Below are 16,939 nucleotides of genomic sequence, written 5' to 3'. Positions count from 1 at the left end.
TTTTTCTTCTTTTTTTTCACTGTATATATCTGGTTGCTAAGCAACCACAGTGTAAAAAAAGAAAAAACGCGGCAAAATCGCGGTAATGTCCAAAAACGCGACAAGCACCGCAAAAAGCACTGCAAAAACACTCAAAAGCAACATGCATAGATGTGAATCGAGCCTCTGTGATAATGGTGAACAGAACAAATAGAGAGGGAGAATCTGTCTAACGGGGGCACAGAAAACTATAAACCTGATGGGTGTTCTAATCCCTCTGCATTATATCTAAAACTAAAAAAAGTCCTGCTTTTAACCACTTGCCGACCGGGCCATAGACAAATGACACCCTCAGACAGCAGTAGAATGCTGACGTTATAGCTGAAGCTATATATTATAACCCCGGTATTGTTTTATTCAGCCGGCAATTCTTTAACAAATAAAAGTGGTCCCAAAGGCAGATTCACCACTGGATTACTTTTATAAGGGGTGGGAAGGGATGACCCCCCCTCCCACTGTTTCCTAGTGGTTCTCAAGCTTACTTGGCAGATCGGGAAGCCTGAGTACCAATGCTGCGGTTGTGGCTGCTGATAACAGAGATGAGTGGAAGAAAGAAGGTCTCCACTCATCTCTATGGTCTAAGAGGACCGGATCGACAAATGTAAACAAGGGCATTATTTTTTTTCAAAGCACTAGATCAATGCTTTGTTTTGTTTTTTTAATCGAATGCTTTACATTACAGAGAAGATATGTGGGGTCTTAGTGACCCCACATATTTCCATAAATAGGACCTGTCATTTCTTATTTCAATCGCAAGGGATGTTTACATACATTTACATGAACGCATACGTAGGGCATGCCCACATGTGTAAACAGTGTTCAAACCACACAGGTATCCCCACGAATGTCAGAATGAGAGCAATAATTCTAGCATTAGAGCATTAGACCTCCCCTGTAACTCTAAACTGGTAACCTGCAGAAATTTTTAAAGTGTCACCTATGGAGATTTTTAAGTACCATTGTTTTCTGCCATTCCACTATCATGCGCAATTTTAAAGCATGACATGTTGTGTATCTATTTACACAATTTAACATCATCTTTCATATTTTACAAAACAATTGGGTTATATATTATTGTGTTATTTTATTTTTTTTATTCACTAAAGTGTATTTGTTCCCAAAAATTGTGTTAGAAAACCACTGCGCAATTACCATGTGACATAAAAAATTGCAACGATAGACATTTTATTCTCTAGGGTCTCTGCTAAAAAAACAATATATGATGTTTTGGGGTTCTAAGTAATTTTCTAGTAAAAAAAAACACTAATGAGAGAAGTGTCAGAAATGGCCCTGTAGGCAGGTGGTTAATTATACCTTAAACCAAAAGGAATAACATAAGCAAAGTTTATAATTAAGGTGCACATACACTATAACAGCTCCCTGACTGCCTATCTGCTGTTTGAGGGGAGTGGCTTCCTCTTTGCAGTGACGCCACACAGTAGGAAATGATGAGGTCGAGGAAGATTTGTAGTTTACGCTTTGCAGTTACTGTGTATCAACCAGGAATGGTAAGTTTCTTCAACCTTTCTAAAATGCTAGCCATTTACTCCTAATTCTTTAAGAGTGAGTGTCACAATTTAAGTTTGCAACAGAAAGAGGTTTAAGTAATTACATTTGATTAAGAATAACGTCTGGCTTGCTGCTGCAAGGATTTTTTTGCAAGGCATGCCTGTTCTCAGCTATGCTATTTCTCTATGAGTTCCCAACCTATATATATATATATATATATATATATATATATATATATATATATATATATAAATACATTTTTTTTTTACAGTATATATATTTATATCCAGGTTGGGAACTCATAAAGTTTGAGTTAGGGGCCTCACTTTGTGATGGTGCCTTAGGGTGATGGTGTGCTTTCATATATGATGGGATCTTCGATAGAACTTCTATATATCAAACAAATATTCAAGACTCAATAACCTGTGGGTTAACTAGGCCGTGCCCTTTATTATAGGTATAATAATTCATAAATTAATCATTAAGAATATTAAATGTAATTAATCAATACTTATATCATATAGTAAAATATTACATAACATACTTATAGCTCAACTATATAAGCTTGAGCTAATATTTTAAAAAACAAACATAAAAGCCCCTGTCAAGTGATAAGGGACAGTAAACATCAACAGGAAACGTTAATAAATCGTAGGTCTCATAAATAGGTCAACAACAGGGAGGGGGAGGGTGGGACACGCTTCTTCCTGTGCCTTCTTCTGTCTGCCTGTATAATGATGCTTCCTCTTTCTTTTTATAGTTACCTGCTTGTGCAGGAGGACCGTTTATTCAGTAACTGTCAGCAGATCTCTCCAATCTATGGTAAGTATTCGCTTTTTTTTTTTTTTATAAATCTGTATACATTTTTTAATAGTCTCTCGTGATCCCATATGTGGTGGGGGTGGGGACATTTTATGCCCCAGCCCTCACTTCTATTCCGAATGTATGCAACATAAAACTTTGTGTTAGTCTAGATAAGGATTGACTGAAAGAAAAGAATAAGAGTGGAAGGGAATAGTCGACAGAAATGGTACCATAATCCAAAACACACAATCCCCCAAAAAAGCGCCTCATATAATCAGAATATCAGAAACCTCATATAATCAAACGCAGTGTCTTTGCAAAGTCACTCACTTGAATGTTATAAAAAAAGTCTCAAGCTGACCAAAATCTTGAACTCAAAAAGACAATTTATTCAAGGTAATTAAAATAATAACAACAATATTGTTAATTAAGAATTCATCAGCAGCGGTATTGATATACACAGTACATATAGCACAAACATTCCAAACTTATAAATATCTACTGATAAAAAGTCCTCCTAATTAGTACAGCATCTGGCGGGGTAATCAGACACAAGCGCTACTGGCCTTTCTAAAGGTCCAGTGTATCTGGTAAGCAGGCATTCCTTACTTTTGGTGGTGGTCTCATATGGTGTCCATTGCACACCATATTGCAGGGGATTGAAGGGGACTACATTGTGTCTGAGAGTCTACATATGGACTAAAAGCTCAAGATTTTGACACTCTTGCTTACCTATTGCCCTGTTCTTTACATCACTCTTCACGCAATAAGGAGGACTGTTTAGCACCAGATGATTTATGCTGTACATCAGGGGTCTCAAACTCAAATTGCCAGATGGCCACATCACAAGTTTCCTTATCCCATGGGGGCATCAAAACTTCAAAAACAATAAACTATACCAGCAATAATATACTATAATATGCCCAGCACTGATGTCATTAAACGCATTATTAACCTAGCATTGGTGTCAGCAAACGCATTATTAACCTAGCATTGGTGTCAGCAAATGCATTATTAACCCACCATTAGTGTCAACAAACACATTATTAACCCAGCACTGGTGTCAAACGCATTATTAACCCCCAGCACTGGTGTCAGCAAATGCATTATTAACCCCCAGCACTAGTGTCAGCAGACGCATTATTAACCCCCAGCATTGCTGTCAGCAAAGCACATTATTAACCCAGCACTGGTGTCAGCAGACGCATTATTAACCCTCAGCACTGGTGTCAGCAGACGCATTATTAACCCCCAGCATTGCTGTCAGAAAAACACATTATTAACCCAGCACTGGTGTCAGCAGATGCATTATTAACCCTCAGCACTGGTGTCAGCAGACGCATTATTAACCCCCAGCATTGCTGTCAGAAAAACACATTATTAACCCAGCACTGGTGTCAGCAGATGCATTATTAACCCTCAGCACTGGTGTCAGCAAACGCATTATTAACCCCCAGCACTGGTGTCAAATGCATTATTAACCCCCAGCACTGGTGTCAGCAGATGCGTTATTAACCCCCAGCACTGCTGTCAGCAAAACACATTATTGCACATTATTAACCCAGCACTGGTGTCAACAGACACATTATTTACCTCCAGCACTGGTGTCAGCAGACGCATTGTGTGGCACAGTGGTGTAGTGGTTAGCATTCTTACCTAGCAGTCAAAAGAGTCGCTTGTTCAAATCCCAACCATGACACTACCTGCCTGGAGTTTGTGTGTTCTCTCTGTGCCTTCGTGGGTTTCCTCTGGGTACTACAGTTTCCTCCCACACTTCAAAGACATGCAAGTAGGTTAATTGGTTTCTGTCCAAAAATAAATAAATTGGCCCTAGTATATGAATGGAGACCTTGGGTTATGGGCTCCTTGAGGGTAGGGACCAATGTGAGTGTGGAATATACAGGGATACAGACAATTGTAGCCACTCACTCGGGTTGGACTGGTGTCTTTATTCAACCTTACTAACTATGTAACTATTATTAACCCCCCCAGCACTGGTGTCAGTAAACGCATTATTAACCCAGTACTGCTGTCAAACGCATTATTAACCTCCAGCACTGGTGTCAGCAAACAGATTATTAACCCAGGATTGGTGTCAAACTCATTATTAACCCCCAGCACTGGTGTCAAATGCATTATTAATCCCCAGCACTGGTGTCAGCAGATGCGTTGTTAACCCCCATCATTGCTGTCAGCAAAACACATTATTACACATTATTAACCCAGCATTGGTGTCAGCAGACACATTATTTACCCCCACCACTGGTGTCAGCAGACGAATGTACCCCCACCGTCAGTCAATTGTTAGTAAAGTTAGGCTTTGAGGCCTATTTGAGCACAGTCTAATTGAAAGAGACAGTTCCGTGGGACTAGAGGTCTCAGCAGTACTATCAGATTAGTCTAAGTGTGTGAAGTGCTTTATATAACTTCTGGGCAACAGCCCTCTCACTACACCAGGGCTGGAAAACTGGACGCCTCCGCTCCAGTGGTCTCAGTCCTGCCGCTAGCCAGCTCCGTCACGCTGCACCGCTCCACAAGATGACCGGGACCCCTGTTTGGCTCCATCAAGCGTTCTGGATCCTCTGGTCAGATCACACTGATGCTCCAGCACACTGTGGTAAGACACTCTTGGTGAGTGTTGTTCTGTTCCACAAAGTGCAGGCCGCAGATCTTCAAACGCACACCCACAGATCCCTGTAGGCAGGCCACGTGTCCCAGCAAGAAGAGACAGAGAAATGGCCGGGCCTTTTATTACCTACCCAGCATGCAGTTCAGCTACTCAGTGTTCATGGGTAGGTGAGTGGGCATTGTGGGTAGGTGAGTCCTTTCACAAAGTAAAACAATTAAGTCACTTCCTGCTTAGCTATTATGTGAAAGTTAAACAAGTCTTTTTCCATTGCATGCCAGTAGAGAGAGCCTAATACCAATCTATTAACATGGTCCCATTAATAGCATTACATGGCAAAAATTCCAGCGCTACATATATTAGTTGAGCGTGACTCTGTTCCAGCTTATTTTTTTGTGATATTACACATTTGAGTTGCTGCTCTTTATTTTAATATTCACTTTTTATTTGGAAGCACAGTTTTTCTCCCATATACAGTGGTGTGAAAAAGTGTTTGCCCCCTTCCTCATTTCCTGTTCCTTTGCATGTTTGTCACACTTAAGTGTTTCGGAACATCAAACCAATTTAAACAATAGTCAAGGACAACAGAAGTAAACACAAAATGCAATTTGTAAATGAAGGTGTTTATTATTAAAGGTGAAAAAAAATCCAAACCATCATGGCCCTGTGTGAAAAAGTGATTGCCCCCCTTGTTAAAACATACTATAACTGTGGTTGTCCACACCTGAGTTCAATTTCTCTAGCCACACCCAGGCCTGATTATTGCCACACCTGTTCACAATCAAGGCATCACTTAAATAGGAGCTGCTTGACACAGTAAGGTCCACCAGAAGATCCTTAAAAGCTACACATCATGCCGAGACCCAAAGAAATTCAGGAACAATTGAGAAAGAAAGTAATTGAGATCTATCAGTCTGGAAAGGGTTATAAAGCCATTTCCAAAGCTTTGGGAATCCAGCGAACCACAGTGAGAGCCATTATCCACAAATGGCGAAGACATGGAACAGTGGTAAACCTTCCCAGGAGTGGCCGGCCGCCCAAAATTACCCCAAGAGCGCAGCGACGACTCATCCAAGAGGTCACAAAAGACCCCACAACAACGTCCAAGGAACTGCAGGCCTCACTTGCCTCAGTTAAGGTCAGCGTTCATGCCTCCACCATCAGGAAAAGACTGGGCAAAAATGGCCTGCATGGCAGAGTTCCAAGGAGAAAACCACTGCTGAGCAAAAAGAACATCAAAGCTCGTCTCAATTTCTCCACAACACATCTTGATGATCCCCAAGACTTTTGGGACAACATTCTGTGGACCGATGAGACAAAAGTGGAACTCTTTGGAAGGTGTGTGTCCAAGTATATCTGGCGTAGAAGGAACACTGCATTTCATAAAAAGAACATTATACCAACAGTAAAATATGGTGGTGGTAGTGTGATGGTCTGGGGCTGTTTTGCTGCTTCAGGACCTGGAAGACTTGCCGTGATAAAAGGAACTATGAATTCTGCTGTCTACCAAGAGATCCTGAAGGAGAATGTCCGACCATCTGTTCGTGTACTCAAGCTGAAACGAACTTGGGTTCTGCAGCAGGACAATGATCCTAAACACACCAGCAAGTCCACCACCGAATGGCTGAAGAAAAACAAAATGAAGACTTTGGAGTGGCCTAGCCAAAGTCCTGACCTGAATCCTATTGAGATGTTGTGGTATGACCTTAAAAAGGCCGTTCATGCTCGAAAACCCTCTAATGTAACTGAATTAGGACAATTCTGCAAAGATGAGTGGGCCAAAATTCCTCCAGGACACTGTAAAAGCCTCATTGCATGTTATCGCAAACGCTTGGTTGCAGTTGTTGCTGCTAAGGGTGGCCCAACCAGTTATTAGGTTTAGGGGCAATCACTTTTTCACACAGGGCCATGATGGTTTGGATTTTTTTTCACCTTTAATAATAAACACCTTCATTTACAAATTGCATTTTGTGTTTACTTGTGTTGTCCTTGACTATTGTTTAAATTGGTTTGATGTTCCGAAACACTTAAGTGTGACAAACATGCAAAGGAACAGGAAATGAGGAAGGGGGCAAACACTTTTTCACACCACTGTACATTCCAAATGTATTGCCTTGTAGGCTTACTTGTCCCCAGAAATCCAGTACAGTCCCTAGGATAAGTAATGGATAATGGTCAACAGGCCCTCTTCCCAGACCCAGAGAAACTACAGCAGTGATTCCTCCGGCTGGACGATCGCTTATTCTGGGTTCCCCGGGGGTTGACTCTGGTCAGTAGTGTAGCATTTCTGTACCCTGGTAGTGGCTCAGTCTTTCTCTCTCTGGTGGTGCTGGGCAATGTGGCTCTCTCTTTGGCTTCTGCCAAGCACACTCCTCGTTCTTTGTCCTATAGCACTCTCTCCCTCAGCTTTTTTCCAGGCTGCAGTCTCTCAATCTCTCTCTTGATCGAGCTGTAGCCTCCTCCCTGTGGAAAATGGGGCCACCAATCTTTGGGACTACATGTCCCATGATGCTCTCCTCTCCTAGTCTCCTTTTATTGACCCTCAGTTATGGCCAATAGGGAAGGAATGGAGCGGGCAGGAAGCTGGAAGGGGACCTGGTGAGAGCCGTCACCTCTTCTCCCTGACAGGAGAAGGGGGGGGGCAACCAGGGGAAACCTCTGACAGCCCGCAGCTCCCCTTTCTCCTGTCCTAGCGCTGCTGAGTTTTCTGCTGGACTGAGCAGGGAAAAGAGCCGAAGTCACACTACAGGGCTTGACATCACCTTGATGGTGTCACCCCACTGGTGGTTGGTCCCTGGGTATGGGCTGCCCACACCCCGATAGCGACGCAACTGTGCAGAATTTAAGATCCGATCCCTGATTCCAGGGAGGGCACTTGACCCCCGTTGCCCCTACCTGTGGACCCCATGGTTTCCACCACTCCAGGTGGTTTTCACTAGTAGTAGATGTACATCATTTTGTTACTGTGTTTACTCCTTTGCTGTGAATTATTTTAACATAAGTCCTTTTATCATTGCCTCAAACTATACGACTGCAATAGCACTTACAGCTCAACTGTCTTGTGTTATGTTTAGAGACAGAAATAGGCAATGCTAATTCCCCACTTTCCACATCTGTTGAGTAGAAATGTCTGGTAGCACATAGGAATCTGTAATGAGGGATTATTGGCTATGGCTATAATGCAGCTTGACTTTGGTACCGGCACCCTTTTCTCATCTGGCTGCAGAGTTTGCTTAGAGATATGGTTGAGAGACCAAAATTTGCAAGCACACCCCTCAGAGCAAGTCATGTTGTGGTAAACTGAAGCAGCACGCTTTCATGGTGCTCTAGCAAACTGAGTCACAGCAGATATATACTGAGAGATCTCAACTACCCAACTGAATTTGTCAATAATATACATCTATATGCATTGATTATATTGGAAATAGGAAATCATAGGTGTGGCAACTGCAAATTAAGATGACTGGACAGAGGGGAAGAGAAGAGAGCTGCCGGCTGGATGATCAGAGCAGGGAACATCACAGCTTTTGTTTCAATAGCTGTGTGTTCCCCTGCCGTGCGCCGTCATAAGCCCCTCCTCTTTTTCTGGGACTTTGATAGACAGATCACCAATCCTAGGACGGGTGACATGTATCAAAGTTCCCCGGACAAGGGGAGGGGCTTATGTGACGGCGCATGGTGGGGGAACACAGCTATTGAAATGAAAGCTGTAGCATGGCACACACGGGCTGCACATGGCACACACAGGCTGCACTGTGGGCATAGGCTGCACGGTTGGCACAGGCTGCATTAGCGGGCATGGATAAAGTTGTTAATATTTTTATAACTTAATTGCATAAAATATTAATGTGTTATGTCATGAGATAATTTATGAAGACAGGTTTAGGGGCGGGGCAGGGTAGGGGTTGGGCGGGCAACTGGTGGCGAGTAACCCTTGAGGCCAGGCTAGTAGCTCAGGACCTGAAATATTGAGCCCTGATCTATTGCATTAAATACCCTCAGCACATATGGAAAATATCCCATATTAACAATAAAGCAAATGTGCTTAAATGTGCAATGGAAATGAATCCTCTCACTGCTAGATTCATACGATAATTAAATTCTTTTATCATTGGTGTTCAACTGTGCAAAAAAATGGTCAAGGGACTCTAGACTGCCATCTCACAGAAGGAGGATGTCATCTATGTATGTAGCCCCAAAGTACCAGATTGGGTCTGGTCTGGGCATAGACGACATCCTCCTCCCATTTGGCCATAAAAAGATTGGCCAGGCTAGGGGCAAATTTCACCCCTTTGTTGTAAATAAAATCGGCCATCAAACCAAAAGACATTGTGTTTGGTGACTAAATCCAGTAAATCCATGATGAAATTACACTAAACTTGAGGCAGGGAATTATACCATGATAGAAAATGCTGAACAACCTCAATACATAGATGGTGAGGTATGCAGGTGTATAAGGACGCTACATCAGCAGTAGCTTGTATATAATCACCTTGAATGTTGTTAGTCTCCAGTAACCTGATAGTATCTTTGGTATCTTTGAGAAAAGAAGGGGTTTGTCGGACAAGGGGCTGTAAATAAAAAATCTATATATAACGTCCAATGTGGGAAGTAATAAAATCAATCACGCTTATGATAGGACATCCGATAACTAATCACATGACCCCAGAAATTATTATACTGATTCTTGATTACACCAATTAGCCATAATGATGACCACCATAACATTCAGTAGGTACCCTCTTTGCTACCAAAACAACCCTGAGCCATTGAGGCATGGACTCCACTAGACCTCTTAAGGCATGCTTTGTTATCTGCCTCCACCAGCTAGCCTTCTTCCCATAGTGTATCCTGGTGCCATCCCTGTTCCTAATGAGTGACGCACATGCACTCAGCCATCCAAATGATGTAAAAGAAAACATGAATCGACAGACTAGGCCACCTTCTTTCATTGCTCCTGTGATCAACTTATGATGCTCACATACCCCATTTTAGCTGCTTTTAACTGTGGACATGGGTCAGCATGGGCATCCTGACCAGTCTGTAGTTACACAGCCCCATACACAATACACTGTGATGCATTGTCTGTTCTGATACCTTTGTATTGGAAGCAATTTGAGTTACATTAGCTCATCTATTGGATCTGACTACACAGACCAGCCTTCACTGCCTACATACATCAATGAGACCTTGACCCTGTCACCGGATCTCCAGTTTTCCTTCCATGGACCACTTTTGGTAGATCCTGACCTCTGCAGCCTGAGAGCATCACACAAGAGCTGCAGTTTTAGAGATTCTCTGACCCAGTGGTCTAGCCATTACAATTTGCGCCTTGTCAAAGTTGCTCAAATACTTACACTTACTCCTTTATTCAGCTTACAGCACATCAGCTTCAGGGACAACATGTTCACCTGCTTCCTAATATATCCAACCCACTTTCAGATGCCATTATAACAAGATAATCGATGTTATTCACTTTACCTGTCGGTGGTCATAATGTTATGGCTGATTGGTGTATTTGGGGGACCCTTCCATGCTTTTGTTTGCCGCCCCCTTTCCCCTGAAAAAGGGAGCACCAGCCGCCACTGGTACACTGGTAGCTTTCCCAGAAAAGTTCCCAATAGATCAGGAACCATTAATAGCATAATAGTAGCATCTTCTATGGCTTGGAAGTCATTTTTCTATATTGGCACTTAGATCATTGACTCTCTCTCCCTTTATCCTTGGCCATTATTATAACTTGACAGATATTGCAATTACTGGACAAAGTGTATTGTTTTTAGGAGTTTGGCAGCACAGTGGCTTAGTAGCTAGCATTTCTCACTTGCAGCATTGGAGTCATTGGTATGAATCCCTACATAGAGTTTGCATGTTTTCCCTGTGCTAGCATTGGTTTCCTCCAGGTACTCCAGTTTCCTCCCACATTTCAAAGACATGCTGGTAGAATAATTGGCATCTGTCTAAATTGGCCCTATTATGTGTATGTATGCATATGAGATAGGGGCATTAGATTGTAAGCTCCCTAAAGGAGAAGTCCAGCTAAAGCTCGTTGGGCTGGGCTTCTCCTTTGGATCACAGGAGTGCAAATCGTTTTACACTCCTGTCACCCGTTTTCAGCAGAGAGCGGACTGAAGTCTACTCTCTGCTGACACCACGGATATCAGTCCAGACACCACGCTATCCCGACAATGGAAGTCTGGATCCCCCAGGTGCCTGGTCTGATACCCGTCTCAGCCTCTCAGCGAGATGTTGAGAGCCTGAGATGATTGCTCCGCTCCTCCACAGCTCAGAGCTCCAATGAGCATGGAGGGAGCTGAGCACAAAGCTGTGACTGCCAGTCTACAGCTCTCTCCTCACAGAGCTGTGAAAACTGAGCGATCAGTGATGTTCAATCGCTTGTTTTTCAGTTCAGAGGTGCTGGGGGACAGATGCAGCATCGGACCGATGCTGCATCCACTTAGCTAAGTATAAATCTAAAAAGCAAAGAAACCCTTACTTCTCTTTTAAGGACAAGGAATAATAAAAAAGTACAATATATGCAAAGTTCCATCTTTGTACAATATATGTAAAATTTTATTTTTTTAAATTGGTAAACTGGGACTGCCTTCACAATACCAAACATAGCTTGTGCGTAGATCCTAAGATGTTACAGATACAATCTAATGGGCCTATGTAAGTTATCCTAGAGAGAAACTAACCTTTCGGTTTAATCACCCTTATTGCCACCCTGCCTAGAGGAATACTCCTTCAGGCAGGGCTGGAAATTCATAGCATCATTCAAACCTGGAGCTGTGGTAGCTTTTAATTGGTAAATTCACCTCAGTTCAAAATTAAGGAGGGCTTTATCCCAGTTGCAACCTCCAGCCATCTATGGATCCTGATGTATCCTATCCAATGCAATAAATTTCACTTTAGGAAATGTATAATTATATACTATGGCTACTTTCTGCTCAAGAGGGAGATGCATGTTGAGTAGGTGCAGTGTGGTGTGGTAGGCACCACCCCCCCCGATTCACTCGGAGTCCCGATGTGCAAAGAACGTTGTTTTGAAACAATAGACAAAATGAGAAAAACTAGCTGCACACCAAAATCTGTCAAACAGGTTAATTGAAAGACTTCCACACATACATTGTGCTTCCTGGGCATTGTGTGAAACTTTGTCACACCTTGGTCCGTTGTTTTAGTCCTGATGACAGTCTTTCAATAAACCTGTTGGACGGATGTTGGTGTGCAGCTAATTTTTCTCACTTGGTCTACATGTTCGCAGTTGTGAGCTGGAGCTAGCACCCAGCCCTTCCTTTTTGGTTGGTTATTCTACTGACCTGGAGCAGTGGACTGTCTCATTTCTCTTGAAAAGAGTAGGTCAAGAGCACAAACAGGCCCAGCAGGAAGCTCACACATCCGGTGCCACTTACAAACCCCCCTTCCCTGCGGAAGGTCTGGGCCGGCACACTTACCTTGCTGTGTGGTGTCTTCTTCTGCTGTGTGCGCACTGGCATCAGCGATGGAGGAGCCTGCTCCTCATACTTCCAGTTTTCTCTCTCGGGCGCAATGGGAGAGAGAAAACAGGAAGTGACATCTAACTCAGATGTCAATCAAACTGCCCGGCCATAGTAATAGATACTACCAGCGCCGGGCGGAAGCTACTCTGCACTTCGGAAAGCACCACAAGGCGGGACAAAAGACAAAAAGCTCCCCGTTTGCAATCTCATGATTGCATAGATGTGGTGCTTCCCATAGTGCACTTAAAGTGGAAGTAAACCCATCGATTTAAACAGTTAAAAAAAAAAGGCATGCCGGGAATGCTAACTGCACATTGGCTGTGCTCTCAGCCAAACTATCAAACCATCCGATGGCTGGTGTCATAACGAATCACATCTGCAGCACCATAGCAGTTGAAGATTAAACAGAGGCAAAGATGGCAGCTTCCTTGGCTGAAAACGATAGGTGAGTTTACTTCCACTTTAAGGACATTTTTTTTATATTGCCAGTTTAAAAAAAAGGGCCAGTTTAAAAAAAAATATATATTTTTTTTTTTCTGTGACTGCCTGGAGGGGGGGGGGGGGGGGCGGTGCCCATGCACCCCCTATGGACAGGCCACCACTGTGATAGTATAGGGATTTTAAACATGGAGAGGTGATAATCCACAAAAAAAAGGCATGCCCACACCTCCAAGTACAGGTTTTGTGTAAAATGAGGCACAGCATGTGCTCACTACCATACCCTGTAGGAGGTAGTGGCAATCACCACAACTGAACATATTATGTTTCAAATGAAACTCCAATGCCCTCAATAGGAACTGACATTGCATTACATTATCGATCTTTATTGAAACTACCATGACCCTTAGGACTGTTATTGTCCTGGAATGTTTGTTATTACCTTATTGTTTGTTTATGAAAACTTTCAATAAAAATGTATTGACGGGGTGTGGCCAAGATGGCATACTGAGTGGCAGTCCGAGCTGGAGCTCCGCTGAACTTTCAGGCTAATCTCCTGTATCCGTGTCCCTTCCACTCTACCAGGCAACCGTTGGCACCCTAATGCGCTGCCACTCCTCCGTGGCTGCAAAAGGATGGGGTAAAAAGCTCAATTTCCCTTCCCTGCCAGAGGAAACTGAGCCAGCCTCCTGTTCCTGCGTGGTGACATGGGCGTGCTCTTTTGCCAACATGGCATCCCAGAAGGAGCAGGGTGAGCAGTCCTCCTCTGAACAGCCAGGCCTGGCTGACGTGCTGGTGGCCATAGCGAACCGCCAGGCTTCTCTGACTACCCTGACATCCAAGGTGGAGGTTGTACAGCTGGATGTGGGTTTTACCTGCCAGGATATGGACACGGTGAGGTCCCGGCTCACCTCAGCTGAACAACACATAGGCCATACTGAAGACACTGTGGCTGAGCATTCTACAGCTCTGCGCTCCCTGTAAACAAAAATTGTGCCATGGAATATAAGGCAGAGGATGCTGAGAATTGTAACAGGAGGAAAAATCTCAGCATTATGAACCTGGCAGAGGGTGTTGAGGGTCCCCATCCCATGGAGTTTGCTGAAAATCTACTGCGCACCCTCCTGCCTGCGGCCCAGTTTTCTCCCTTCTATGCTGTGGAGTTAGCCCATCGTATCTCACACAAAACCACACCTTTATCCTGAAATTCATTTACTTTTGAGAAAGGGATGAGGTTCTACGGGCGGCCAGAGTGCAAGGGGATCTTGCATTCCAGAACACCAAACTACAAATTTTCCCTGGATTATTCGGTGGAAATGCAGAAAGGTTCTCATTCGATCAGGTTAAGGCTGCTCTCCGCACACGTGGTATTCGCTACAGTGTTCTCTTTCTGGGCCCGATTGCAGGTTCAAGAAACTACTCAATTCTTCATGTCTCCCCATGATGTATCCACCTGGCTGGAATCGTTGCCTCACATTGCTGAGGGATGGGCAAATGATTTAGCCACCATGCCTTCTGCCCATGCTGCTGGCTATGAATCTCTTTTTACTAGCAGCTCTACCTATCTACTGTGATTACCAGTTGGGATGAAACCTATGTGTCACTGTAAGTTTATTAATATGCAACTGTTATGCCTACTCTTTTTTTTTTTCATGCAACATTAAGTTAAGTGTCCCTGTCTAGTCCAGGTGATTTTCTGCCAATTTTGAACCTCCTCTGGATTATAGAAGGTTCCTTTTGCACTGTCTGACCTTTTATTACAGCCTGTTACCCCTGGGATTTTCCTCTGTGAAGTACTGTATAAGACCAATCCATGGGAAAGAGTTTTATCATACCTCCCAACTTTTTGAAATGGGAATGAGGAACACCTATCAGCAAAACTATGCAGCCATAGGATACACCCCTTGCCACGCTCCCTTAAAGCAGAATTGGACAAAAAAAATTGGTTAAACCCACAAGTGCTTTTTTTTACTACTATCCCTTTATATTGACTTATGAAATTTACAAATGCAACAATTTAGCATTTGGATGAAAATGAGCGACTTTGTTCCAAATCAGGTTCCATGTCTCCATGCTTTATTTTGTTGAGAAATCACTTTGAAAAACACTCTCCTCGCATTTCTAGCCATGACCATCTTATCTACAACCGTTGTGCTGCTAGGCGGAAGTGCTAACCACTTAGCTACCGTGCTTGCAATGGTGGCAGGAGAAGACCTTCACAAGTGTGTAGCCAAACACCACAACGTATGCAAATTTATTGGTGATTTAGGCCATTCCATCCCAAATCCCGGCCTGGATATTTTAATTTGCTTATCACTTTTAATAAATAAACATTTTCCCAGTAAAATTAGTACCAATCTTCAGTCCAGCAATACAAGCATGTAGTATTTTATTGTTTAATAAGAAAACGTGTTGCGTTGTCTATTGCATTGAATTGAAAACGTGAGCAAAAATCTGAATGAATTAAATAAAATACACCATATATTATACAAATTATATAATACAAAATATAAAAAACCAAAGTCCATAAAGTGATAATGTGCACAGTCGTTGAATTCCGTGCAACACTGCTTAGATAGAAGAGGTAAAAATATCTTCTTACCAGATCCAAAGACCTATCAAGATCCTAAGTCTGGAGTCTGTTTACATTTTTAGAACTGCTGAATAAAGATAAGAACTTTTGCCTCATAACATTAACCAGTACCGTTCCTCCCCGGCCACCAACTGAGCAGATAGAGCACAGTGTGGTCTGGATCATCACAAGAGGTTTCATCAATGATTCCCCACTAGGAGGCTGGATAAGCCAAGATGACCTGCACCTAATTTGAGAGTTAATAAAGCTCACAGATGCGAAAATAGACCTTGATAGGTCTTCGGATTTGGATCTGGTAAGAAGATATTTGTGCCTCTTCTATCTAAGCACTGGGTGTTGCACGGAATTCAAGCACTTTGCACATTATCACTTTATAGATTTTTCATATTTTGTATTATATAATTTGTATAATATATGGTGTATTGTTTTTTATTTCACACAGGTTTTTTTGATCGAACAGAAAAAGAACAAAATACAACAGAGTAAAATGAAAATTGCTTATACAGGGTACATATTGTGTTTGTACATGTTTCAGAGATACAATATAGTCTGGTATAATGATGGGTGTATACAGAATCTAAATTAAATATTAAAGTATATATTCAGTTGGTATCGTATCCATTATGTATGAAAAGGGCAAATTGTAATTTCATTGTATTATGAGGGTAAGGGATAAAAGGGGAGGGAAGAGAGAAAAAAAAAAAAAAATATATGGTGTATTTTATTTAATTCATTCTGATTTTTGCTCACGTTTTCAATTCAATTCAATATACAGCGCAATACGTTTTTTCATTATGTTTTTGGATGTTGCTGTGTACAATGTTGTGAGTGCTACTGTCAATTTGATCATATCATTTTATTCATTCCACATACACACCAAGTGCATTATTTTTCTATATACATAGTCTTTTATTGTTACCAGCTGAATATGTCCATTTCTGGGATTGTGCATACCAAAAAGGAGGCTCACAGTGTACATTTTATGAGGGGTATAGCATTCACACCAGTATGAAAAACCACTAGATTAGTAGGGTGTACTGGGCATAAAAGGTGGGGAAGGCTATAGTGGATAATGGTGGAAGTGGGGGACATAGATTTCCTTTGACCAAACTTTGTGACTTTGGATTGTATTATAGGCAAAATAAATACATTTGGTTTAAAAAGTAATGTTAATATTGTCATTCTGTCTAGGTGTACATTGTGATGGACTGATCCTTGCTGAAAATTAAATGGCATCAACGGAAAAGATGAAGAAGTGCCAGGAAAGAGCTATTAGTCCTGGTAAACAAATAACTGAAAATACCAATCTTTATGGCAAATAACACATGTGCCTTATCTTTTTGAACTGAGCTTAGAATCTCTTAGCCCTTGTACACGCGGTCGGAGATTCCGAAGGAATGTGTCCTATCGGACCATTTTGTCGGATAT

General features: G+C 42.4%; 1 protein-coding gene across 2 annotated transcripts in view; it reads left to right on the top strand.

The window, feature by feature from the left end:
- The first annotated feature begins 1,471 nt into the window (after window positions 1-1,471).
- LOC143988996 (uncharacterized) overlaps window positions 1,472-16,939 on the top strand; it is a 97,070-nt gene continuing 81,602 nt past the window's right edge. For both annotated transcript variants that reach the window (XM_077488981.1, XM_077488980.1), the window contains exons 1-3: window positions 1,472-1,547; window positions 2,309-2,370; window positions 16,703-16,792. In XM_077488981.1, the coding sequence (XP_077345107.1) occupies window positions 16,741-16,792 (52 nt within the window). In that variant the 5' untranslated portion in view covers window positions 1,472-1,547; window positions 2,309-2,370; window positions 16,703-16,740. The remainder of the gene's footprint in view (window positions 1,548-2,308; window positions 2,371-16,702; window positions 16,793-16,939) is intronic.

The sequence above is a fragment of the Lithobates pipiens genome, unplaced genomic scaffold (assembly GCF_037356315.1).
Source record: "Lithobates pipiens isolate NorthernLeopardFrog02 unplaced genomic scaffold, aLitPip1_a1.2 Scaffold_18, whole genome shotgun sequence".
In the NCBI taxonomy this organism is placed as follows: Eukaryota; Metazoa; Chordata; class Amphibia; order Anura; family Ranidae; genus Lithobates; species Lithobates pipiens.
This window is presented reverse-complemented; position numbering and strand designations above follow the sequence as displayed.